The 27,835-nt window shown below is 41.4% G+C and overlaps 1 protein-coding gene across 2 annotated transcripts in view; it reads right to left on the reverse strand.

The window, feature by feature from the left end:
• Positions 1 to 16,477, reverse strand: part of GLS (glutaminase) — a 59,640-nt gene extending 43,163 nt beyond the window's left edge. The window contains exons 1-5 of one of the 2 annotated variants that reach the window (XM_059853422.1): positions 16,092 to 16,453; positions 8,006 to 8,102; positions 7,413 to 7,534; positions 2,381 to 2,510; positions 1,574 to 1,653 (exon numbers count right to left, since the gene is read on the reverse strand). In XM_059853422.1, coding sequence (XP_059709405.1) covers positions 1,574 to 1,653; positions 2,381 to 2,510; positions 7,413 to 7,534; positions 8,006 to 8,102; positions 16,092 to 16,438 — 776 coding nt within the window. In that variant the 5' untranslated portion in view covers positions 16,439 to 16,453. Of the gene's footprint in view, positions 1 to 1,573; positions 1,654 to 2,380; positions 2,511 to 7,412; positions 7,535 to 8,005; positions 8,103 to 16,091 lie in introns of both variants that reach the window. The other variant, XM_059853423.1, reaches the window with a different exon arrangement.
• Between the last annotated feature and the right edge of the window lie 11,358 nt (positions 16,478 to 27,835).

A 27,835-nucleotide genomic window follows, 5' to 3' on the forward strand; every position in this document is an offset into this window, starting at 1 on the left:
AGCTGTGGCAGTAGAGTGTTAAACTGTTAAATGCTTCATCTATCCTTCAACATACAAGGATTAAAAAAACCACCCCAAAAAGCCAAAGCATATTATTACTGAGTCTGATGGTAAAGAACATAATAATGAGATTTAGAGGTCTTAGCAACTGACTCCATAAGCCAAGCATAACAAAGTCAGTTGCTGACTACTGCAGAGGTAACAAAATCAAAACAAGTTCAGAAATGGGTTTGTACCAGAGCAAACAAACCACCTCAAACCCCTGGTCTTACACCTATCCTACTCAATTGCAACCCACATACTCAGCAGGGTGCAGCTGACCCAGATAGAGCCACTATACTGATTTATGTCTATATAAACAAAGATGAGCTACAGCTTGGTTCTGCCATTTGAGAACAACAATCAAATGGCCATATTTACATTGCCTTTAATAATGGCAAAGATATAGCATTTATTACATGCTATCTTTTGGAAAGTTTACTTTCAGCATCTCTGTCAGACTGCACCAAAGAGTGACTCATGCAAGCAGCATATGCCACATCTAGAGAGAGCAAAAGGCTTGAAGCAGCCACTTGTCTGATGGCAAAATCAGGAGTGGATTTGCTTCTGTTCTTTGCAGAAAACACAAGAAGGCTTCACTGAAAATCACAATACCATTCTGAAATTATAAAAGCTAACATTACACAACATTAGGCATTACAAAAATTAGAATTATAAGAACTTTAATTAACCCATAATATCCAAAACAAAGCAAAATGTCAATTTAAAGTATAAGGTTTTTTACTATTAATAGATTCTAATTCAGACCTTTAAACAGGGAGATGAAAAAAATACTTCTGCTCACTTTTACAGCTCCTCCCCTGAGACTACAGAACATATGGCTAATTATCAGCAAACATATGGATCTCAACAGATCATGGCAAAATGAACTCCAAAATGAACTCCAAGCCACAGTCACCAGAAGCAAGTGGATGCTCTCAGGAATGCCCCATTCACAAGCACAACACCTAAAAATTACAGTCTCCAGAACCTGCAGTAGGAGCACAGCAAACTGCAGGCCAGCAGAGCTGATGAGCACCTTGCATTGTGTACTCACAAAGGGAGACACAGGGCTCATGTTACTTCTCAGCTAGATGGTGCAAGGTATCCCTTTACATCTAGGCTCCTAACTGTCTCTGCTACTCTGAGTTACTAATACTGAGAAAAATAAAATCACTCTGCCTAGATCTAAGACCTACATACACCCCTGCAGGGGAAAGCTTGATAAACCTGAAAAGCAAAACTGTATTCAGCTCTGTCCAGTGCCCACACCTCCATTTTCTTTTTAAAGAAGATGAATCTGCACTTTTCCAGTGACACACAGATTATATAACAATGTTACAGTGAAAACATTAAAATGCAGAGAAGGAGCTAACACTTAAGTACATTGTGACCTACACGGAAAGTTATACAGCTTGATGCACAGGTACTATTAGACAAAGCTTTTCAACTTCCAAATATTATTGCTACAGAAGCATGGCCTCTACCTTTCCTTCAACTATTCCAAGAACAAAATGTAGAAGTTACAATATACCTCTGTCCATCCACGGTGCAAAGTGACACCCCCCACAAATCGGGGCTGAACTTGGCCAGCTGGGGAATATAGTCAGCAACCTAGCACAGTGTGAAATAAAGAGAGACACATTACAATATCCAAAATACTTAACTCTACATTAATTAAAATAAATATCAATGGAAAGAATATACAAGGCACAACTGATTTATTCTACAAATTATCACCTGGTATATCTAAAATTTCATTAGAAATTATTATATTCACTAGATCGTTATCAAATAAAACATTTTTTCTAGGTAAAATTTTCAGGTTATTCAGAGAGGTATCTGTATTCTCTATAACAGCATGTCCATAATTTTCAAATAATATAAATTTTTTTCTTTGTAACACATTCTGGGATTTTTCAACTGATTAACTGAAAATAAGTACCAGAATAAATTTTATTTAGTAACCCATGTGCAGTATTAACAATTACTTTTGCCACACAATCCAGACAGATGTGTAGAGCTGCATAATTTTTCTATAGCCTAACTGTAGTCTGACAAATTATACAGCAGTTTTATACTTTATGTAAAATAAAGAAAGAATAAGGCTATTTTCATATTCCAACATCAAAATGTCACAAGATTCTTAGAAGCTGTGAACTGGATTTCTAACACAGTTAACAAACTGCAGGCATAACTGAACATCAAAACTCTTTCATCAAGTTTTACCAGTTTAATTTTGCTAAGAATGTTAAGAAAAAGCTGTCTACTTAACAAATGATGCATTCGGTTAATACTGAAAATCTACAGAAGTTTGAAGTTGAATTTACAAAGAGGTTACCTTTCCTCCTGATTGTTTTTTAGCACTTTCAAATAGCTCATCAATATGGGAAGTAAACGACATAAAATCTGGAATGACAAACTTCCTTCTGAAAGCTTGAGTAAGCAACACAATATTACTCTGTACACACCTGCAAAAAGTTAAAAACATTTATTAGTGCTTTGACAATGGACTGTCAAAAAGCAATTACATGTTATTGAATTAGGACCTTCAGTCCCCTGAAGCTACATGCTTAAGAGAACGAGTCTATATTACTTTTCCAATTTGCCACTCCATTTTTTAAAATTAGTTGTAATAGCTTTACTGCATGCATTTTTATTCCTTTCTACTTCAAGCTCTCTTTTGAGGTTTCAACTGTGAAGCTGTACTGCAAGGTATTACCGAGCTGCCTTCAAGTAGCACCTCAGCTTGCAAAAGGGATCTAAACCACCCAATTATTGGGATCAAACTATCTGAAGTTTATCTAACCCAGTCCTTGTCTAAAAAAGTGCTAATTTCAGAGTTAAATCAAACTTGGCAGGTTCAGGGTTGCTTTCTCTCACTTCACCCTTTCACAACTGAGGTGAGAACGCTGCCAACAGACCAAACTGGAATGATTCCACTCTTAGTAAGAAAAAAATAAGTGGAAAAACTTGATAACATCTCCTGCACTAAGCAAAAGTTAACAGTGAGCCGTACTTCAAGTTTCTTCTTTCAAATCTGCAGCACTCAAGGAATCTCTGTTGCCTTTTAGGCCAGCAAACACAGTTACACTATCGGCCACACTTCTGAGCTCAGCCCATCTGGGACAGCGCAAAAACCAACGAGGTAAAAAGGAAAAGACTTATCTAGGACAAACAGAAGGAAGGATGAAAACACAAACTGAGACACGCTGAAAGTGGTGTGTCTGTGGGAGAGAGAGGAGAGCAATTGGCAGCCAGTATCAAGTCAGCTGAAATATGACCTGATAAAAGGTATTAACAGCCCTATCCCGGGGCAAGGAGGGCAAAGGCAGGTTTCACAGCAAACAAACAGTTAACACCTTCACAGCGGGCCTTCTGGCAGTGTTGACAGAAGCAAACACACACTATTAATGGCAAATGGAAGGTAAAGAACATCTAGGCACATGCTACAAAGAAGAGCATACCTTCCAATTAGGACTTAATCAGGAAAAAAAAAAATTTGGGGAAATGTTTTCACTTAGAATAGACATTTCAATAATCCTAGTATTAAAAGTCATCATCGGTTCAAAATGAAGGGCTGTGAAGACCAGTGAAGAGAGAATTATCCTCCGTTTGAATCCCCCCTCTTTTACAAAGTCTTTACACTCCTCCTACTCCGAGGACTTTATCTTAAATTCAGCTGATACACATTTCAAATGCTGATAAGCACTACTCTCTGAAAGTGAAAGAGAAACTGTGAAGTTTCCTATGTACAGTCACCTTACTGGGTCTGTAATACACTTTCTTACCCTGTGTGAAAATTGCAGTTGAGTTGCTTTTGTTACAATCTGTCATTTTATTTTTTTTTTCTATATCTTGCAAAAACTGCTGTTTGCTTTTGTTCCCAGCAGCCTCCAATTACAGTCACCTACCCCAGGTGCAAAACCCCTTTTCAAAAGTCATTAATAACACTGATGGCAGCTATGTGTGCAGAAGGAGAAACAACATAGCATGCACTAGGTTCAAACTTCAGATGCACTTCTACATTGTCTGTACTACCTGGGCAGCATTAAGCACTCCTATAAGAAAAAACAAATATCTGAAGCTTACCCAAACCTTTCAGAACAATTCAATACAAAGTCTGAAAAACAAGAAGGCAGGATGCACTGAAATACAGTCCTCTTAAGATCACATTATGTTTCTGAAACAAGAAGGGCATTTATACACTTAAAATTTACACCAAGCCTACAATGCTCACTTCAGCAGTTCAATCCTTTTAATGTAGGGATTAAACCTCACTACAGAAATGGCTGTGCTGGTGAAGGACATTACTTGTATGGTCACTGTCTGGGTATTTATCCTGGTACTCCTTAAACCAACAGAATCCTATGAATTTACAAACTAACTTAAATCTAGTAATCTAGATGGGCATTCAGAACAGTAGGTGCATGGACAAAATAACAGAGTTCTTGGGCTTCCCTTTAACAGGACTGTAAACAGGACTGACAGTTTTCAGTCAGCCAGGACTTGAGCCAAGACAGCCTCTAATTTTCTGTAGCTGACATCTCCTCCCACCGAAGTAATTAACTAATTATGTTCCAGGTAACTCTCTGGAGATGGATGGCCTCAGGCCCTGAAGAAGTGGAGCAATAGGAAAAGATCACAGGGAGGAATTTAAGTAAATAATTATACTGATAAATAAAAACCTTTCTACAGTCAAATATTGTGAACAACTTGGCCCTGATCTCTCACAAAGTTTAGTGGAGCTCAGGATAGGTGTACTAAAAAGCTCTACTTTACATTCTTCCATTTCAACAAACTTTACAATCTCAGCCTGAAAACACCCAGAACTCTCTTGCCAAATCCCAATCCAAACATTTCTTGCCTCACTTTAAAAAATGTCATTTCAAACTATAATTTTTCCTGATACATTTTGGTTAGGAAGATTAGGCTGCAAGTCTCATGATCAATATTAACTGTCAGTCACTTGTATAATCAACTTTGAAAGCAACAGTTTGAGGGGTTTTGGAAATTGCATCTTTGTTCTTTAGCACAAAGGTAGGATCACTTTGTTTCCTTTACCACCTTGTTAGGTTTATCTATTATTTTCCAAGTTCTGACTCAGATTGCTTATTACTGCTTCCCTACACAAAGCAGCCCAAGTTTCATCTAATAACAGATGAATTGCTGAGTACTATTATATTAAGTAGAACCAAAATGGAAAAAAAAAGAAAGAAAAAAAATTCTCATAGCAAGCTAACCAGCATGTTACACTGCTTTCATTAGCAGCCTGGTCTCACCCTGCAAAGACCACATTATGTTACACAAATGCAACATTAACAGCTAATTCATTAATTAATCAACACTCTCTCTGAAATGTGCAGCCCAGACAATGCACATCAAGAAATTCTGCAGATGAAAGATTAAAACTCCAAGTTGTTCTGCCCGTAACATAGAGATTCTTTCTAATGTGGAGAGTGCTGAAAATTCAAAAAGCTTCAAAATAATGCAATTTTAGTCGAATTGGAGCCTAATGTTTAGACCCACTAAAAAGGCATACAGAATGACAGACAATACAGATGAGCTGGTGTATTTTACACATAATTTCTACTGCACTTGATTGATTTCATCAAGCTTATGCCACCACCACTCCAGATCACTTAACCTTGTACTTTATTTGATCTGGCAGCTTTGGATTCAAATTCAAGAGAACTACACCACTGACTTTTGTTTTGGGAACTGAAGCTTTCCAGTCCTGAGCTAAGTACAGCTGACTAGATACATTATTGTATTTCACACCTTAAACACTCACAGAAGAAAATACAGGGAACCCTGTGCAAGCCTCTTCACAACAAAGGCAGTGGCCCTACAAGGAACAGGGAACTGAAGATCAGGGGTTTTAATTTACAAAAATGGTTACAAAGGAACCTTCTGCTACTGCAAGGAAAATTTGCTATGTGAAACAAGATTCACGTTCAAAACTCTTCCTACACAAGAAGCAATAATATAAGCTTTCCACAAATTGTTATAGTATTGACTACTCTCCTCACACAGAGGATCAAACCCCAGAGATGTGACACAGAACATAAAATAATCCTGCTAATTAGAAAGAAATTCTTTTTCAAATGAAGAGCCCTTGCCTAAAACATAATTCAGTTTACTGTGACAAATAAGCCTTTTAGTATAAATGGAACACATAATAGCAAATGAATTTTCTTTCCAATCCATCCATGCACCCAGGAAGGTTTCTGAATCTAACAATTTAGAGTTCTTACTCTGCTGACAATAAAAACAGTGAAGACCTGGTCTAGAACTTAACACAGGAGTAAAGTTAGTCCAGGCTGGACCTTTACAAAGTAAGGTAAAGATTCATCTGCTTAAAGAGTTGACTGGCTTTTTTTGTTGCACACACAGACATTAACTTTTTCTCAATCTATTTCCAAAAATGTGTGTGTATATACATATATATATATATATATATATATATATATATATATATGTATGTATGTATGTATATATATTTATTTATACTTACATAAACTATGTCAATACCTAGTATAGCATAAACATATACTATATATATTTTATATACCTATATGTACATAAAATAGATGTATTATATATATATGTACTTAGAAAATTGTATGTGCAAATAAGTTTTAGGTATTATGATTTACCCTGCAAATGGAATAAAAATGCAGACAGAAAAATAGTCTAAAAATTTCATTTCAAAATTTAAGAGCCTCAACATTTCCAGTCTTTTGGCACACAAAAGCTGCAAGTAGAGGAGCAAAGGAGGGTGCTTGAAATGAACAGCGCATATACTTTCAGCTGACTACAGACTTTGCTAAAAATAACCAAACAAAAGCATCACTAAAATACAGCACACAGATCTTTCCCAAAACAGACCAATGTCTGCAATCCTAACCCCTCTCATTTCCACCTATCTTGAAATTTAACCTCACTGTTTTCCTCACACTCATTTTTAGAATTACATGCATGCTCTGAACATCTTGCCACACAGAAGCAGCAGCATCCTGAACTTCAGATTAAAAACTGACAACACAGAGAGAGAGCAGTTTTATGTAATCATACTAAACACTTCATGCTGCATCAATTAATTTTGTTTGGCATCTGACCAGGAGTTGCAGTATGGGGTCAGACACACATGCAAACAACAGTGACACATTAAGCTCTTGTGGAGATCACACAGCCTGTCAGCTGCATGGAATCTGAGGACAAACTTTTATCAAGAGAGCATCAGGAGGGTGTGTTTGCATCCCTTCCTAATCGATTTATATACCTCATGTCTCTCCTCAAGACAGCACTCAGTAACACACAGACAGCATTCATTCAGAATTATACAGTCACATAATTGCCAGAAAGTTTACTTTTTAAAAAGGTCTTTGTCCAGCATAACACCATCTGAAGTAGTCTGAAGAGTCAGTCTTAGCATATCCATGCACTCTTTCAATCGAGGATCAGATGTACGTAATCCTGTAGATTTGAGTGCCTGTCACAATAAAACAGTAATTACTAAGTGAAAAGATAACTTGATTGTAATAGCAATCTACTGCTCAGCATTATCACTCCAAGAGATCTGCCACTGCGTTATCAGCAGAGACATTGTGACACTTCACTGATTCTTTAGCAATTTCCTTTGGCCATTTTGGCTGCATTTTATGTCAAAACATTAATGTTATTTGAAATCCAGTGCTCCAAGCAGATTTTACACAAGCACAAACACTACCGAGCCATGCCACAGGCACAGCTGCTTTCAAGCATACTCTTTTGCACATCAAAGAAGTGAATAATAACATTAATATACTCATTCTCTTACTTAACTACAGAAACAGCACTGGGGGGGGGGGGAACAATACATTCCTTCCCACAGAAATTCTTTCTTTGCATTCTTGCATTTAAAATGTTAAAATAACCTTGCAGTAGTCAGCTTTCATACAGAACTTTGGAGCAGTAAACTTACAGTTATGAATTTATGAACTGGTATTTTTTCTTGTCCTTCTGCAATAGTATAGAAGAGCAGATCTTCTAAGCTGGGAAGGAGACCTTGTTTAATTTTACTGGAAAACAGAAAAAAAAAGCAGAGATTATTTTAGTGCCTATTTTTATTTATACACATTTTTGCATTATTCTCAGGGAAACACATTTTCACTGCTACCACTAATTTCAAAGAAATTGTGTTCATCAGTGAACAGAAAGCTTAGTAAGACTTCGAGTAGAAAAATAATTTGTAATATTACAAGCAGTGTACATAGATTTTACAGAAGCAAACATCCTTAACTGCAACTCAGTCACATTTTTACTGTCATACATTTACTGCTAAGATTGTATTTATGGTTTTTTTGGGAGCAGATTAATCACATATCCCTCTTTTTGATGTTACCAAGATAGATGGTATAAGGATAAATTATTTCTAAGATTCCAGGATGTATATGCCTCATAATGAAGTTGTAGAGTACAACTTCAGAACTGACCCAACTGTTCTACAGGCTAGAGAAGGAGAGGATAAATGTGTAATATTTTCTTCAAAACAATCCCATTTTCAGGACTCCACAGAGGATCCTAAAGTCCTTATCCTTCTAGAAGCTTATATAAGCTCCATCAGTTACCATGAAACAGGCAAAGCCATCTGCAGCATAAGAGAGCACCTGAAGCAGAAGGAGTGACTCTCATCACACCTACTTAGCTAAGTAAACCCAGTGCAGATGCACCTTTAATGGTCACTGTGCTTATCAGTGTAAACACACCACTCTCCAAGGGTCCCAGGTGTTCCCTATTCCACTCAGATATGCTTCCCCTACCCTGCAGCTTTTCATTACCTGCATCTCCATTTCATGTGAAACCTGAAGGAAACCTACCAAACCAAGCACTCGGATTCCTTCTAAGACAGAAAGTTCTAGTACTGAGAGCTTTCTCTTCCCTTTCAAGTTTACAGATTTAACCTGTAAAAAATATTAAAATATTCCTTGATATTCCAAAGCACCCTGCAGCAGGCAGGAGCCCAGTCTTTACACTTGCCCTGGAAGCAGTGCCCACTACACTTCCAGACTGAGAGGGGCAGTGACAGCAAAGGGATTCCAATTCTTTGGTCGCCTGAAGTGCCCAGGTTTGTTTCCAGACAAAAAAGCCAATGCTCCAATGTTTGACAAACAAAATGCATAAAACCAAAAGAAAAAAAATATGTAGATAGTAACTAAAATGCAGACTATGCAGTCTTACATTATTTTAACCACCAGTTTTAAAGGTCTATCTTATAATCTATTAATACTGGCAATACTTTGTTAGTATACAGTAACAGAGAAACTATTTCTTGAAAGTAGAATGCTCAGTGGCAATTTATGTATTTTTATGCATTTATGCATGTGTTTACAAAAAGCGGGTCCAAATTCTAGTCATTGAAGTTTTCAAGAGATTAGTAATTCTTTGAATAAAAGGGTTACAAATGCAAAAATAAAATGTTACAGCTGAGCACAGACCCTAGATAGGCCAGTGCAATCTTACTGACTGACGTTTAATCCTCTCCTCTCCCAATACTTACACAAGTCAGATTTATGATTATTTTTAATAAAAATCTGATTGTACCCAAATGCCCTTATAAATTTAAGACAACCTCTAGATTGCCCTTGCCTCCCTCCTTTCCTGGTAACTAGCTGTGAAAACCAGTAGTAAAAAATATCACCTCTCATTTTCCAATTTAAAACTCTGTACTTACATACTAAGAACAGAAGACAGCTTTGTAAACCAACAGAACTTTCCTTGTCTTACAGTCTAGATTTTTTTTTTAAATTTAAATTATGCTGGCTGACTAATGCACAGACAGGCTGGCAATTCAACCAAGACAAACGCTTGCAACTACCTCAAGCAAATTACTGAGCAGCCCTTTTGCTAAAGAAAATTCAGGTCTTCCAGGCAGCACGTTTCATTTTCAACCCTTTGGGGACAAGCTGTCCAGTCAAGCCAACAGAACCAGAACTACCAACACAGCAACTAAAGCTTTAGGATGTCTGCATCCTAATTCTGCAGGGAACTAATTTTAAAAGTTATGCTAAGTTACATCATCTACACCCCTAGATACTCATCATTTACACAAAGCATTCAACTGAGCTCCCCAAAACACCAAGATGTCATGTTTTAAGGAATGTCTCTGCTACACAAGTCATCCCTAGACTGCTTAAGGTCTAGCAGAGGAAACTTTCCTATTTCACTCTGGCAAAACCAGCCAGCAAACACACTGAGAAATGTTAACTGATAACCTATTTAATCACACATTTCTGAGCAATTACTCAATTTAACAGCAGTTCCAAGTACAGAATTTCTGTCTGGAAAGATGCAGAAAAATACTTCAGCCATTTAACCAAGATTTTACCTGCCTCTTCATAAGATTTTAATCTGTTTTAGAGACGTGCATCTTTCACAGCAGAAAATCTCTCAACATGGTTTTCATATCTTTCACATCTGCTGTTGTTCAATATTGGGTCACTCAGCCTAATTAAACAATGGAGCTGCACAGACAACCAAAGCAAAGAGAATGACATTCAATATATTTACAGAAAATTGCTTCTTGTCAAATAGTCCATCTTTTGGTAAAGTTTATCAGCTAAATAGGGGTGAAAAGGCTTGCTCTGCAGTTTACCAGATCAGTGATGTCAGTAACTGATGTTTGCTTAACCTAAAAGATGTGTTTTGGCACTGTGAACACACTTAGCAAGATAATTCTGTTCCACACACGTAAAAAGCTGTTTTTCAGGTCAGGGAACTTGCAATTTTCACAGTCAAATTAAGTGGAAATTCCAGTTTACCTGATTTCATGAATAATGACTTTTGATACTTCTTTACCCTCTTGAAAAACGAAATAAGCACCAGACTATTGAACAACTAGACTTCCTTGGTAGTATACCAGTCTGTGGACTACAATACTGGTGGACTGGTTTTTTAAATACCAAGAAAAACCAACATAGGAATTCCAAGCACAAGGACTTCACAGTCCTTCTTTCAGATCTCCCTTTTGCATCAGTACAATGTCTGCACCAGATTCTGGGGGGGGGACTTCATTTTAACAAATGCTGAATTTCTAGGATAAAAACAAGATTAAATTTCAAATAATGTGGCAGATTCTCACTCTGCACTTCAGGACAGAACTGCCAAAATGCAGAACAGGATTTACAGAACAAGAAATGATATCAAGATACGATATTGCTAGTAACAGTTTCAGACATTATTAACAAATATGACACCAGTCACAAAAATGAGGTTACAATTACTGTCACAAACAATGGTCCCTCAGGGGCCATTGAAGATCCTCATCAATGACACTGACAGCAGGATCAAATGAAGCCTCAGCAAGTTTGCCAATGACACCAGGCTGAGTGGTGCAGGTGACAAGCCTGAGGAATGGGCCAATATCCAGAGAGACCTGGACACACTCAAAAAGGTGTGAACCTCATGAAGCTCAGCAAGGTAAAGTGCAGAGTTCTACACCTGGGCCATGTAACTCCTGGAATCAACACATCCTGGGGGAAGAACAGACCAAGAGCAGCCCGGCCGAGGATTTGTGGGTGCTGGTGGATGAGCTGGACACAACCCAGGCACGGGCACTCGGAGCCAAATGTGTCCTGGTCTGCATCCAGAGCAGTGTGGGCAGCAGGTCAAGGAGATTTTCCCCTGTACACCACTCTGCTGAGACCCCACACAGAGCACTACATTCAGCTCTGGGACCCTCAGCACAGGAATGACACCGGCCCATTGGAGCAGGTCCAGAGGAAGCCACCAAGATGGCCAGAGGGATGAGCACCACCCCTAAGAGGCAAGGCTCAAGGAACTAGGGCTGCTCAGCCTGGAGGAGGGTCCTGGAAGACCTCACTGCAGCTTTTCAGTACCTGGAGTGAATCCATAAGAGAGATGGGGACAGGCTTTTTAGCAGGATCTGTCACAACAGGATGAGGCACAATGGTTTTCCACTAAAAGAGGGCAGCTTCATATTAGATATAATGAAGAAATTTTATGGTGAAGGTGATGAAATGCTGGAACAGGCTGTTCAGTGAAGTAGTAAATGCCCCACCCCTGCAAACATTCAAGGTCAGCTTGCATGAAGCTCTCAGCAGCCTGATCTGGTTGGAGATGTCCCTGCTCATTGCAGAGGGGTTTAGACTAAGTGACCTTTAAATGGTCTCTACCAACCCAAACTATTCTGGGATTCTATGAAAGCTGCAAGTCACAGTCAGCAGCCACTCCACCTAAGACAGGCACTGTGAAGAAGTTGTCACCATACTACAGATGCTGTATATCTTGGTTCTATCTCCCAACACTTCTCAAGTCACTAAGCAACTGCTTTTTGTCCACTCCTACAGTGAGACGCTGGTCCCATAACAGAGGCAGGCAGCTATTTACCCAAGAACTACCATTGTTCAAGAGCAAACTACATATCTATACTTAGATCAAAGACAGACATGTTTAGTAGCTAACAAAGTGCTTCTGGTAAAAAAAAACCAAAAAACCCAAACTCTAGCTTTAAAACCTTGGCCTCTATAGAAGTTATGAGAGGTCTAATAAAAGCGCACTTCTGTTTCTTGCATCTCTCAGTATTGTATCCACACTCCATCAGAAGTATCAGCAAAATGAAACACTGCCTGGTTACTTGTTATTTCTCTGTTATCTGGCCTGCAAAGGCAAATTTATTTTGAAAAGTATCTCCAGAATTCATCCCTGCCCTTAAAAGGGAGTACTACCACTCCCCTGTCATTAAAACAAAACAAAACCATTTCCTTTAACTGTTTTGTGATATTCTATATGCCAGTGTCTAGCACTATTGCAATTTGGCTTAAAAACGTGAGCAATTTAGCTTTCAAAAGTTAGGGTCACTCACATTTTGCTTCTCCCTCTCACCTTAATAAATGCCTTTTTAATTTAGAAATATCTTCTACTAAGATAAACTGTTTCATCCCTTAACTGTCCAGTACAGATGAACTCTTATACTGAAAGTAAAAGGAAGCAGTTCCATTGAAACAGTTACACTGAAAGCAGGAGCAAGGGGTATTAAATATTATACATGTCTGTCACTGAGGAGTGTCTTAGGCTGCTGTGTTTAATAACTCAGGCATGAGCATGGATACTATTGTGTTTTAATCCACAATTCCTACTAATTAAATCTACCGGTCTGTGACCACTCTCAGTTGAAGCTCAATCCTTTTTCCTGTCCAAAATACATTAAGTTTCAGTTGGACACACAGTGTGAAGGCTGGATAGCAGGGATAAGGAGGTGGTGGAAGATGTTATGGAAATAATGCACCAGGGGATCTGCTTATGCAATGGGATACTAGTTATTTCATCAGCCACAGACCTCATAATTTATCCTCACTAGGTGGAATTGAACTGTTCTAAATTTCTGTGTAGTCTTTGCAAAGAGTATTTTAGGCTTTTACTTGTAACTCCTACTCTGTACACAAGGAGTGTTAGGAAAGCAAATAAACAGGAAAACCTTACTGCTGTCTTTTGACATCATGAGTTATTTCAGTATCCCAGAACCATGACCTTATAATCAAATAGAAAAAAAAATAGCTCCTCCCCACTAACTAAAAGGGAAAAAAAAAAAAAAAAGGAAAAAGGCTATTGCCAGTTGGGTCCACAAGCCACCTGAGAAACACCACTCAAATGTTAAGACACTAGGGATGGCAAAGTGCTGGAATCAGCAGAATACAGACTGCACTGACTTAGCCCAGTTGTCAGTGCAGTTCAGACACCTGTCTTTTGAAGAACCTCACTTTTCTTCTCGAGCCTGCACTCTCTCTTAATATAGCAATGACTTTCACGTGGAATGTACCATTTACAAATGCTTGAAGGAAATTTTCACAGTTCAGCTTCAAGAAAAGTAAGAATGAAAGCATCCTGACTAATGTGCCACCGGGAATTCCTGCACAACCTGAAATGAAAAGAAAGTTTCTAGGTTTTTCTGTGTTTGTAACTACATGCTAGACGTTTAAGAGAATTTCTCCCTCTTCATTTTGCAGTAAGATTTAAAGAACAAACATCTGACTTTTAAATACATCCTTTTGTCAAAAGCCAAAAATTATAAAAAGTGTTTCACTGGCTTGTGACTACACAGCTTTACCACACATGTTAGAAATGAAAGAATTTCCCTAATTGATGCTAGCTGTAGAAAGCTAATAACAACTCAGTTTAAGTTAATGGTACCTCTTCAATAAATCACCTTTGCAATATCTTCAAAAACCCATCACAACTGGCATGCTGGTTTTTTCCAAAGTTTTAAATGTCTGTATTTCTGCTTGAAAACAGAAGTGCAGTCTTTATAAATCACACCTATTCAACTACAGAAGGATATATTTTTGTTCCAAAACTTATCTACAGAGCTAATTCAAAGGGGAGACTTCATATTTGTTGAACAAGGACATAGATTTAGAAATACTACCCGTTGTGATTGTGTATTATATTGCAAACAGTTACATAACCTGACGGGCATGCAATTTTTAAGGCATGTGACAGCAGAAGTAACTGGTGATGCCTTTAAAGCAGGCTGTACCCCACTGAACCAGGCTGAGTACCTGATGCATCTGGGGGGAGAAAAAGCAGAAAAGAACAAGGTCACAGCCTCTCTGCCCACCTGCCATATTGAAGTCCATGCTAAAAAAAAACCCCACAAACCAGAACACAAAAGCAGAACTATTAACAAGCTAAGGGCTGAAGCCTTCCTGACTGGCTTTGTGGAATCTTCCCCAGACTTCCTCTTACCATTAGACTAACAGAGACTTTGTTCAGTGTCAAAACAAGGTACTCCTTTCTCGGACCTGTTTCTTCTGTCATTTGCTCTTTTCATCCAGGTAATAAGCATAGCAAAGCCTGGGAAATCAGCCTGGGTTTAATTTTAATTATGCTACCCCATAGTCAGTGCACAAGGTGCCTACAGGAATGCCATGGGGCACTTTCCAAACATACAAAGAAGGAGTCTTCATGGAGTTTGCAGTTCAGCTGTCAAACTTCTTGTAAAAGGTTACCTGACATTCTAAATGTACTCTGGTTCAAACAGCCAATGTACAGACTGCCAAGACAGGGGGTGGTAGGAAATGAATACTCAAGACTTGCATAATGCTGAAGACTAACAGAGAAGAATGTAAAACCATTTACCTCATCATTATACTCAACCCCTGGTATACACTAACCAGTCATCACCAGGTACAAAAACTGGAGCTGATACACCTGTCTCTCATGTTTTTTGGGTTGTTTTTTTTCAGGAGCATTTCAGTTTCTGAGTAAAGGAATATTAACTTCATATAAATATACAGCCTTATCATTCTACTACCTGCACATACCTTTGTCACTAAGGGACAAGTAAGGACCTCGGCACAGGCACACATCCCGCAGCACCTATAAACATCTGTAGTCACCACATACGGATGGCAGTATCTGTGCCTGGCTGCACTAGACAGAATTGTTAGGGCTGAAAGGGACCTCTGGAGATCACCCAGCTCCCAATGCCCCTGCCAAGGCTGGGTCACCCAAGGGCAGGTTACACAGGGACGCATCCGCGGAGAAGACAGCGCTGCAAAACTTCCGAGGCAGCACTACGCACCATGCACACTGCCTTTAATTATTAATGCGAGATGACACAGCTTTCGCTTCTCTCGAAAAATATTTTTAGCCAAGTGGAAGCGCTACCAGAGCCACCCTACCACCTGCGCCGGCCCTCCCGACGGACGAGCCCCCCGCACACAGGCGGGACGGACCCCCGCGGGTGCCGGGAGAAGCCCGAAGCTCTGCCCGGGCCGCACGGCGCGGTGAGCGGAGCCCCGAGCGGCGTACACGCCCCCCGCCACGCGTGTGCGCCTCTGCCCCGCTCCGAGCCGCCAGCAGCCGGGCCCGCACCGCCCGGGCAGCGGCCGGGAGGGACCCGGCAGCCCCGGCGTCCCCGCACCTGCCGGGGAAGCGCCCGCCGGGCGCGGCCCGGCCCCTTCCGCAGGCACCACGCGTGCGAGGGGGAGGCGGCGCTCACATGGCGCCTCCGCATCATCCCCCGCGCCCGCCGCCCCCTCCACACTCACTTCTCCCCGCCGCCGCCTACGGCCACCTCCTTGCCGCCGCCGCCGCCGTGGTTATTGTTGTGGCCGCTGTCGGCGGGGGGCTCGCCGGGAGTCGGCGACGGCGCCTGCGCCCCCTTCCCCGGCTCCTCCAAGGCTCCCTCCGAGCGGGTGCAGAGACCTCGCGCTGACGGCAGCACCGCCGGGCCGCGGCGGGCGGCGGGCGGGCTAGGGCCGAGAGCGGCGAGCGGCGGCTGGAGGCGCCTGGTCCCGGCGGCGGGTGCCGGGGCCGGGGCCCCGCCGCCGGCCGCCCCCGGCGGGCCGAGCAGCAGCAGCTCCCGCAGCAGCGCCGAGCGCCACAGCCGCATCATCCTGCGCCACCGCGCCGACTGCCCGCCGCGCCGCCCGGCCGCGCCTCTCGCACCGCGCCGCGCCCGCCTCCCGCTGCGCGCCATTGGCGGAGTCCGCTTAACTGTCAGGCGTGCGGCGCCCCCATTGGTCGATAGGAACATCACTCAGGTCCGTTGCCACGCCCCCGGCGCGGGCCGAGTCTACCCGCGGGGCCGCTGGTGTCGCGCGCGGCCGGCGGGGCGGGAGCAGCAGCGCCCCAAGCGGGCAGACCCGGAGCGCTGAGGGGAGCCCCGGGGCGCCGCCTCCCTCCCTCATTCCTTTGCGCCCTCCTTCCTTCCCTCCCTCGCTCTGCGACGTGTAAAGGCGTTGGGAGCGGGCTGGGCTGCGGCGGTGTCGGGTTCAGGTTGCCATGGATATGGCCATGTTTTAAAACTGTATGTTTTTGATTACGAAGCGCACCGCCTCTGCCGTGCCGGCAGGATCACAGACTGGGCTGAGTTCCACGAGGATCATGGAATCCAGCTCCTGGCCCTGCCCAGGACGCCCCAAGAACCTCATCCTGTGCCTGAGAGCTTAGTCCGAACCCTTCTTGAACTGTTGTCAGGCTGTGACCACTTCCCTGGGGAGCCGGTTCTATTGCCCGGCCATCCTCTGGGTGAAACACATTCTCCTAATATCCAAGCTAAACCTCTGCTGCCACAACTGCAGCGCTCACCACAGAGAGAGAGAAGGATGCGCAGGGCCTGCGTCCCTCACCCACCAGGCACCCTAGGAAAGGGCTCAGGGAACAGGAGCCTCTTGGAAACGCACTCAAAAGGAATGGTTGTTCTCACACTTTTTGGGTCAAAGGGGTTTCCATGTACTTTCAATAAAATGTATAGCTCATTGCCAAAATTTACAGTGGGGCCATAAGTCTTGGTCAAATGTCTGAAGTTTTGGGGTTTTGAGAAAAAATAAATAAACCAAACACAAACCCACAAAAAATCAACTACCTGGCTGCCTAGATGAATTGGGTACGGCCGTTCTTCATGTTTACATCATCCAACATTTAATCAGAGCATGGAAATTTTGCTGCTACTCACCTACAGGTCCCAGTTTGGGAGCCACCGACCCATGGTTGTGAAGTCCTAAAAGCAAAAGTGTAGCAGAGAAGAGTAGCAGAAAATAACTGCAGGGCTTCAGCACAAGGTGTAAATGTCACTCTTTATATACACTTAAGCTTCTGTCACAGCTGTCAGGATGTTGCATTTTGGAAGTCACAGATTTTGCAGTTACTTGGTGAAACTTTGCTCACATCACCAACTGCTAAATTTGTCCTGCATGAATACAAATCTATATTAGCAAATTTTATCCATAATGGGTAACAGTAGAAGACGAGATTTCCTGTCATCCTGCTTCCTCGGTAATGCCAACATGCAAACCAGTTTTTTAGTTGTCCCTAGTCTTCTCAGTTTAGTAATCTTAATTTCTGGAGCAAAAATGTAAATACTTGTGGAGCTGGGAGTTTATTACTGCTAAATTTCCTTGTGAACAATTTCCCCATGCATTGAGGTTTATTTCATCTGGTATGTTTATTATGTTTGGCAGAGGTGGGGGCGGAAAAGCTGCAATTCTGAGTTAAAATGATCTTGATGTGCACTTTATTTGAAATATTTTACCCTGAAGATCCTGATATTTTGTTTTCCAGTACCCCCAGATTGAAAGTTTCAGCTGTCTAGGCATAGTAACCTACTCTTAAAGACCCCATGAAACAGAGAAAGTTCTGTTACCCATTTTTCATGCACTGAGATAACTACAAATAGACATGGAGAATAGTCTTGCCTTGTGCTTCTACTTACCCGGCAGCACAAATACCCACAGGAGTTCCCTATGCTAATAAATTGTCACAACAGCCATGAGGGGTTTTGGAGGAAGATATAAAGATAGCTGGCAATCTATGCCTATAAAATGAGCCTCCACACACCAATGGTTTTGCTTCCCACTGATCAAGGAAACTTGAAATACCAGTGTGGGATGTGTAATCCTGTGCTGCAGTAACTTCACATACAAAAATGCAAAGTACCTGCATTTCTCACGTACTTATTACATTACCTATTATATTTCCTGGAACTAATTTTGGATTTCCATTTGCTAAATCCTTTTTGGCAAGCCAATACTGCCTCTTTTATCCTGCTGCCCAATAATAATATTTCACATTTTTAAAATTGTGTTACGTAACATACTCTAAAGATAGAAGTCTCTCAAGCGCCTTTTCCATTTTTTCTAGAATCTGCTGTTCTAAGACCAGAGACAGTGAGTGCTGTCTCTTCCAGACTGTGCATTTGGTCACTAATTGAACACATAGCTCTGCAGACACTACAAGATTCAGAATTTTAGTGCCAAGGTGGTTTGTTGGTATGACAGCTGCACTCTGTTCTAAGCCAGCTGTTTAGCCACAACCTGGTGCAAAAACGTGTCTAATTAATCTCTTATACTGTAGGGGGAGAAGAAGTGGAGGAATGAAAAATGTAATTATCTGGATCTTTCAGTGCTCTGGTTTCTGTTCAGAACATTTCAGATAAGGTGGTAGGAAGGAGAAGAAAAGACTACTACATTCACAAAAATATTTGCCTCTCAAAACAGTACCCCATGATACTTGACCCTACAGGAACTCTTTAATTTTACTCGCTTCCTTTTTTAAATTTTTTTATATTTTTCTTTTGTAGGCTATTGCCTTATTCCTGTATTTAACCTTTTAGTATTGCCTTCACATTGCTACATTAGTCATCTCCCACTGCAGGTACTCTTCATTAAAGCTTTTCTTAAAACTCACTTAAAGAAATTGATCCTCGACTTCTCTCCCTGGAAATTCCCCTGTCTGTGTTTTTAGCTGGTGAGGGCAGAAAATGCAAGTTGCTCTCTGTGTGGGACTACAGCTACACAGCTTGGGAACAATGCAAAATGATAAATATAGTTTCAGATCCAGAAAGTTCAAGGGCAATAGTGACTCATTCACCATTCTGAGAACTTTTGCTGCATAATTCAGGCCATCACTCCTTGCTCCTACTATGACTAAGCCTGAGACATTTCACCCACTGATTCTCTCCCCTCCTCCCACTGGCACAGGTATATCAGAGTGTCTTAATCTAAAGACAGATTTCTTTTTTTTAAAATTTAAAATAAGCCCTAAGAAATGTAGTAAAAACAGCATCAAAACCACCACCATTTTCTTGGGGAAAACATTGTACATTAAACCTGTTAAACTGACACTGATTTTTGTAATGATCCAGATGTTGGACTGGGCTTTCCCATATGCCAGCAAAACCCCCTTTAGACTTCTCCTTTGAACACAGTGATATTACTTTTCTCTTTGGAAAGAGAAGACACGCCATCTGCTCTGCCATTCTGTGTTTCACACAGTATCCCAAGAGAAACAGAAAATTACAAAATGGTTTCCACACAGAGCAAAGAAATTTGAAATTAAAATTCCCCATAGCTTTTATTTTGAGTTGGTTACACAACCAGCAGTAACCATAAGCCAATTATTCTTTTTAATTTCCACAACTATACATGTTCTTTTGTAAGACAAAAAATATTTGAATTTAAGACAGCAAGGTTCTTCAAGAAAGAAAGAAAGAAAGAAAGAAAGAAAGAAAGAAAGAAAGAAAGAAAGAAAGAAAGAAAGAGGACCTTTTAAATAGGCATTATTTTTAAAGTATTTCCCTTAAGCTGTATTGTGGCAAAATATTCCTAGTATAGCTCTCTAAAAATAATCCATATTTCAGAGGTTTTCCTTTCTAAAAGGGGCATAGCAGCATTAATCTCCTAGGAGAAAGGGCTCTGCAAAGCAGGTGCAAAGAGGTCTTCCCAGTTCAAGCACATACACTGATAACAGCTTTCAGGAAGGTTAAATCCTCCCGCCAGATCAGCAGGGCCGATCTCAGATAAGCAGCAGAAATTAAGGATTATCTTGACTACAACATGAACTGTTTACTTTACTATTTTAAATGGTTATGTTGACTCCATTTCATTTGTTGTGGGGTAATTCTTTCCAAAAGAGAACTAAGGACCAGAGACAACTATTATCTATTCAAGTATTTCTACCCATTCTAACAGCAGTTCCTAAGAATACTCTTTTCTTTTGTGAGGCTAACTTGCTGCACCTTTGGGTAATATTTTTATATTCATTCAAGGGAAAAGTACTCAGTCACAAAAAGCATTCCTGTTTGGATTGTACAGAGGATACAGAACCATTTCCTCTGAGCCTAGAAGCATAAGCAGTAAATAGTTACTATTTAATCTAAGAAAATGAATGTTGAAATGTTTGGGCATCATAGCTCAGAAATCCAACAAGGAGGAAAACATTCGGAGGATTTATTTAACTGGAAAGAAATGGTTTAGGGAATGATCTCAAGTGACAAGCAATAAAAATAAAATCAAAAATGCCCTCCCTGCATAGCGCATCGATGAGTCAATAGCTCAGTTCATATCACTCACATTCCAGGCAAACAGAGGCAGTGAGGAATTAATTCACAGGGAAGAATATTTGGAGGATTTTCTAAGACTGACATGAAGAAAGACTATAAGGGCCCAGGACATTCCTAGCATGGTTAGCAGACAGCATATAATGTGTTCTGGCATACCTAACAAGAGCAAGCAAACCACAGAAGCAGAGTTATTGAGGATGACCTGCAATCCTCAATGCTTTTTTCCCATTACTCTATTGGTAACCTGCTTCCTTTCACCTTGATTGGTGAGACAGCACCATAGTTCCTCATTCTCATTATCAGTCATAGCATTTTTCAGATGTAAAATTCTTCACATGTCAGAACATCCACCTTGAGCAGCTAACAGAAGAGCATTCCCTGTTGCATCCAGCACACTGCATGTTATTTGCACTACAATTTACCTAAATCATGGTGCTACATACCCCATGCATTCCACTTACAGTCACATTTAGTGCTTAATTCTGATGATGTCTCAAACTGCAGTCTTGATATTAGAGGCCAGGGAGCAGGAGCAAATTTGGATCTTCTGTTTGTATTCCCAGTGCTCAAATATCAGCCTGGGTGATCTTGTGCAAGGAAAAAGAAACGAGTGACAGCATCATCCAACTGCCCCATCATATGCCTGAGATGAGCATGCATGGGGAGCTCAGGGCAGCCCATGGGCTCATGTCTTCCTGCTCTTGAGAACAGACATGGAAAATTGGTGCCAGAATTTGGCAGAGATCAGAACATTGGGGCTGGCTACCAGCTGGCTTGTCATGCACAGAGCTCCACAGCACTGGGCAGTCACTGGCTGACCATTAACACCTTAGTTATTAGGCCCCTAAAGGGCCTGAAGAAAAGATGGGGAGGGACTTTTGACAAGGGAACTCAGAGCCAGGACAAGAGGAAGGGCTTCAAACTGACAGAGAACAAGTTTAGATCAGATATTGGGAAAAAACTCTTCATTTGTGAGGCTGATGAGACCCTGGCACAGGTTGCCCACAGAAGTTACCACACCCCTGAAAGTGTTCAAGACCAGACTGGATGGGGCTTGGACCAACCTGGCCTAGTGAAAGGTCATCCTCTCCATGGAAGGGATTTGGAATGAGGGGTTTTTGAGGTCCCTTCCAACCCAAACCCATTCCATGATCTGCAGTGCCACTTCAGCTCTGATGTGATGGAGCAGCCAGAATGTGCTGCATCCTCCCCCTCTCCTAAGCTAGTTGCTTTCAGCTCTGAAATTCAGCACATTAAAAAGACCCTTGGAGAGATGCAAGCTTTCAAGCCAAAGCATAAAACTGCATCCCATTAAATTGTCCCATGAAGGAAAAGCCCTGGTTTTACCTTTTCACAAATACCTGTGGCCATGTAGATGCTTAAGCTTGACAAAACATCCAGTCTTAAGCAGACAAACAAAACAAAACAAGGTAAAATGAAGCAAGCAAAACAAGCAGTCAGACTGTAATGGAAACTGTCTCATCATAAGTGGTAGTCAAAACAGTTTCAAAGTCTTCCACTTCCAGAAGGCTACTCTGGAGTACATAGAAACCACTCTGATTGGGTACAAGGTATAATGCCAGCATCAACACAATCCCACTACCTCTGAAATGGCAAATTTCACAAGCAAAACCACATGCTTTTTTCTGCCCTGATATTTTTGGCACGCTCTCGTTTCTTTTGCTGCAGGTGATTGAGTCCTCAGCCTTCCTTTGCAACTGCTGTGAGTTGCCAGTCTCCTCCCAAGCTGCAAGAGTGTTTAAGTCTCCTGTTTACTTAAAAACAAAAGGTCCCATAAAGACTAATGAGAAAACAGACAAGTTTTTCAGTTCTTGAAGGATGTAACCTTGAAAGATTTCTCTCCATCCCCCACATCTAATTCTCTCTCTATAAACATGTAACTTTCTTAGGGAGGTGAAAGGAAGAAAGACCAACAGCAGTTCCAGTAGTACGTGGTGTACCCTCATACTCCAAGGGTATTTAATGTTTATCCAAGAACTTCTGAACAGTTCCACAACAGTCGGCCAGGGAACTGAAGATCTGCAAAACTGAATCCCAAGATTTAAAAAGTAGAGTGATGAAGGTTTTAAAATAGCCTGGATTAAGTTTTTACATGTTTTTGCTAGAAATTAGTCTGCTGCTTAAACATGTGTATGTTCATCCTAAATTCCAAGAAGAAAAACATTCAAAATTTTTGTATGGTATTTTTGGTGCACTTGAAACACTTGTGGAAGACAAAAATTTCTGCTTCAGTAACATTAACTGCTGTCACAGAACTTCTTCACATCATCTTTAACTGCTCCATAATGCTCCATCTTTTCAGACAGGGCTTGAAACAACTCTCCCAGAAGTCAGGAGCTGATGGGAAAAAACATACAAGACAAGAAACTCTACCTTTTAAATAGTATTTTTAGCCCTCTGTATATATACTTTTCATAGCAGTACTAGACCAAATTATTTGGGGTTTTACCTCAGCTGACTGGGTTGTGATGTGGAAATTGGTGTGTTTCTAACATGGTGTGAACTCTGGTGGCAACATCACTCATTCCCACGCACGTGCCATGGTTTGGCACTCCCCCACAGCTGTCCTGAGACAGCTATTGAACTACAAAACAGAAGTGAAACAAACCAGCTTACAAATTCACAGGTCGCCGTTCTCTGCTTTGGGAAAGAGGAGTTTCACATGATAAGGCTGTGAAACATGTCTTGAGGTGTTTTGAATTAACGTGCTGTAGAAGGGCTCAGAGGAAGAGCAGTAACCAAGAAATGCTGATAATTTTGTTTCTCTCTGTACACTTGGCCTTGTACTAGAGGAAAGGGATGTTGTCAGATAAGAGACTTCACAGCCTTCCTGTCACAGGCAGTTTTTAAACTATGACCACGTGGCTTGGATATTTGGGATATTCAGATAAACTTTCATCTGGAGCTTTGGGCAATCAGATGCCCCTATAATAAGGCATAAGGCCAAACCAGTTGCCTATCTGAATAATATGATTATATTGATTTCAGGAAATGCAAATTCTGGAGTTACAAGTGCATCTCTTATTCTGCCATATAGTTGCACAGAAAATAACTTTGTAATACCCACACTAATCACCCAAGACTTCATGGGCCTAATTTGAGAACAAATCTAAGCCCCTGATGTGGTCCATTCAGTAGGAATTTTTGTTTTGCTTTCAGGCTGTTTGCTATATGTGCTGTGTTTCACTAAAGTCTCATTGGATATTTGAGGATCAGCTCTGCTGAAACAGAGACAGAGAACAGTGGCATAGTTGAGCAGCCCAGCTGTGGTAGGGAGGATATTTTCAGCTAAAAATGCTTTAAGACAACAAATAAAAAGTGAACTATATTGAGTATTTTGGGCCAGAAGGCACGTAGAACAGATACATGTAATTATTCACGTAACTATGGTCAGGAAAACGTCATCCAGCCACCTTTCTGTTTCCTCCCCAGCACTTACTGTATCATGACTTCAGCAGTCACAAACTATCAAGATAGGAAGACACATGCTCTGTTAGTCAGGTTTAATCAAGAAGTTACATTTTGTTTCATTGCTTGCATTTTCATTATGTGTATTTCCATGCAATTCTTCGATCCAGTTTATCTCACCTTGCATATTTCTGCAAGTTTTTCTTCTGGTTATCTGCCTTTTAAGTTGTATTTCTGTCTTTTGAGTGATATATTCTAACAGGGAAAGCATAGTCTAAAAGGAAAAAAAAAATAGCCTATATAGTTACTCATTTTGTTCTGCTTTGCTTGTTAGTTACATTGTTTGATATGTCAACATGTTTTCTTAACAGTAAAATTCAGAGTGCTTGAAAAAGCACAAGCAGTAGAATGTATTGCCTTTTTACACAGAAGTAGGATTGAAGAGAAAGGTAATGCTTAGCAGGGTTTACTGCACCTGCCTTGGTGTAAAGCCAAATAAATTCCACCCTTTGAAATAAGAAGTAATTCTTAAACTACCAGTAGTTGTTAATGATTGCTAGAACTGGAACTAATCAATGAAACCACATGCTGGTGAGTAATAATCTTCTAGAAACATCCTGAATATAGAGATTATACCCTTTAACAGATAAGAGGGAAAAGGTTAATTTACATCTCAGTACTAATTTGAGTAACAAGAACCATTAACTTAGGAAGGCAATGAGCTGAAACATCCACCAGCTCAATCCAATGACCCTGTACTTCAGGACAAGCAGAAGGATCTGTGTGATGGACTGCTCCTGATCACTTCCTGAGGATTGGCCGGGCTCTGGATGCCTGGCTCACCTCACCTGAATGGCATTGAGTCTGGCTCAGGATAGGTGCTTGTATGGAAAAAGAAAACTGTGAGGAACAGTGCTCTTCCCACATAGTAGTTCTGAAAAAAGGCTGGTAGCCTTTTTTTGTATCCCCAAATAGATTGCAGAGAATTGGCTCCAAAGCTGCCAAATAAACATTACAAGGAGGAGAAAAAGAATGAGCACCTTTAATAGCATTACAGCTGTGCTTTTCTGCCAGCTTATTTCTGTCTCTTGCCTACTTCTCATGTCTAGGCCACATTTATTGGCACATTGAGACCTCCACCTTAGAAACTGGAAGACTGTCATATTCATGAGATGAAGGCAGAAGCAGTACAGTCACCAGGTGGCTGTCACCCAGACAGACAGACACAGACCAGTTTTGAAGTGGAGCACTGCTGAAACTCCATATTGGAAGTGCTGTGCTCCAAAGAGAGCAGCAGCAGAGCAGACTGGCTTCAGCCAGCCTGTAGCAGGACAGAGCTGGTTTGTCCCTACCTCTGTTACCTCCTGGCCTTGTCACTTCAAGGGCATGAGTAAGAGGCAGCTGTGCCACGAAGTTGCAGGTGTAACATTTGAGTGCCTATTTCAGAGTTCATGGAGAAATTCAGCAGCATCTTCCAGCCTGAACTTGAACTGCTTAACCTTCATCTCTCACAGGCTTGCAGATCAGAGCTGCAAGGGGATGGAGAAGATTATTCCCAGAAGGACTGCCAGTCTGTTACACATTACCTCGGAGCAGAGTGGGCAGAAGGATGTCAGGGCACTCTCTCTGGAGCAGAAAGGGATCTCCTGGGAACAGTCAGTCCATGGGGTCACGCCTGCCTGTGTGCAAAGGCCGTGCCATGGCCCAAGAGAGAGGTCATTTATATAAATGCCTTCCTCACAGGTGTCACAAGGCTGTCCACTGAAGGCACTAACAGCTTAGTGCTTGAAATGCTTTAGAATTGGGCTGCATGAGAATAAAATTATTCTTAATTGCTTCAGTTTTCCTTCCTAAAAAATTACATGTTTTTTTTGCCCTATAATAATGAGATTACAAGAAGAGAAAAGCAATGAGGAATGATGCTACAAGCAATCATGAGGTAAGCATTCTTAACAAAGCTAATTAGTTTTGGGTTTATGAAAAGGAAAAAAAAAAAATTAAAAAAAAGTCTAAGTTCTGTAAGTGATCTTATAGAGATGAACTATGCCACATTCCACTAAAAAAATCCAGAACTCTGAGCGCAGGCTTACACGTGCAAACAGCCATTTAAAGAGGTGGTTTTTACTAAGAAAATAATCTGTTTATTATCATCCTTGTGAGGCTTTTTGGTTTTCTAACTCCTATTAGTGCAGCAGTGAACATACCTTTGCCTTTTGTGAATCCTCAGCAGAATTGGCTATAGCACAGTACGTTGTAGTGGCACTGCCAATCTGTCCAGCATTTGTGTGACACATGGGAGCAGGGCTCCTGGCATGGACAGTGGGAAGAGGGGCTTTTGGAGCTCCCTGAACAGTGGGAAGAGGGGCTTTTGGAGCTGGCATCATGAGCAAGTCAGAGCAGAAACTGTTTAGCAAAAAGCAAAATGCAGGGCAAGCTTATCATTTTTATAATTGTCCTTTAGAGATAAATGTCACTTGAAGTCACTGCTCTGAGAACAAAACCAGGGGAAAAAAAAAAAAAAAAAAAAAGACAAAACAACTTCTAAAAGCCTTTTCTGCCATGAGGAAATTTATCTTTGATGAAACCTGGAGGAACAGATGTTACTGAGTTCCCAGGCAAGTCAAATCTGGAAAGAAATGAGCACTATTATCCAGGAAATGGAAGTGATGGGAAGCAGCTGCGACCTGGAGCCTGCTGGCTCTCCCTGGCAAGTTCTGTGGCTGTTGCTCATCCCTGCAAAGAGGAGCTTCGGTGTCCCTTTAATTCCCTTTCCAGTGTCAGGGACATCCCTGTGGAGGCTGGCTGCCCCAGCCCCACCAGCATACTTGAAGATTAGTTTGGGGAAAGTGTGGATGTTGTCCTAATCCTGTGTTGAAGCCTTGATGGATTTCGAGCCCTTTGTTACACAACAGGATCCCTCCTCTGACTCAGTGGAAAGGATTTCCTGGATGCCCAGGGCAGTGTGGATCAGACACAGGGAGGATATGCAAGAGAGCAGGCTCACTGCTCAGTCAGTCACAGCACAGCCATGACCTATCCCAGCACTTGAAATAAGAGTTGCTGGCACATCTCCACACTTCTGGGCAGCCTTCCCATGTGCAGGACTGACACACTCACTGTGAACCCACGCAGATATTCATCTCTTGACCCTAGAGATTAAAACAAACACACACATGCAAATCTTCCCCTCCATGTTCTCAGCTGTGCACAGCCAAGGCCTGTGTACCTGTGCTCACAGAAACATCCTCCCCAGCTGCTGCTGGAAGGGACTGCCATGATCACTCTCACCTCGCAGCCCGGCTTGCAGCCCTCAGCACTTCCAAGGAGTTGAAGATAAATGAAGCAAGGGCTTTCAGCAACCTGATAGTGCCACAACTGCACAAAGCAAGCTGTTCCTGCCCTGACAAAGGTGGGGGATAAAAGAGGCCATAATACCATAGCAATAGTATTATACAAACACACAAATGTAATGTCTTCTCTCAGGAAAGCATTTTCAATAATATGGGTAGTGTGTTTAACCAC

The sequence above is a fragment of the Haemorhous mexicanus genome, chromosome 8, assembly GCF_027477595.1.
Source record: "Haemorhous mexicanus isolate bHaeMex1 chromosome 8, bHaeMex1.pri, whole genome shotgun sequence".
Lineage (NCBI taxonomy): Eukaryota > Metazoa > Chordata > Aves > Passeriformes > Fringillidae > Haemorhous > Haemorhous mexicanus.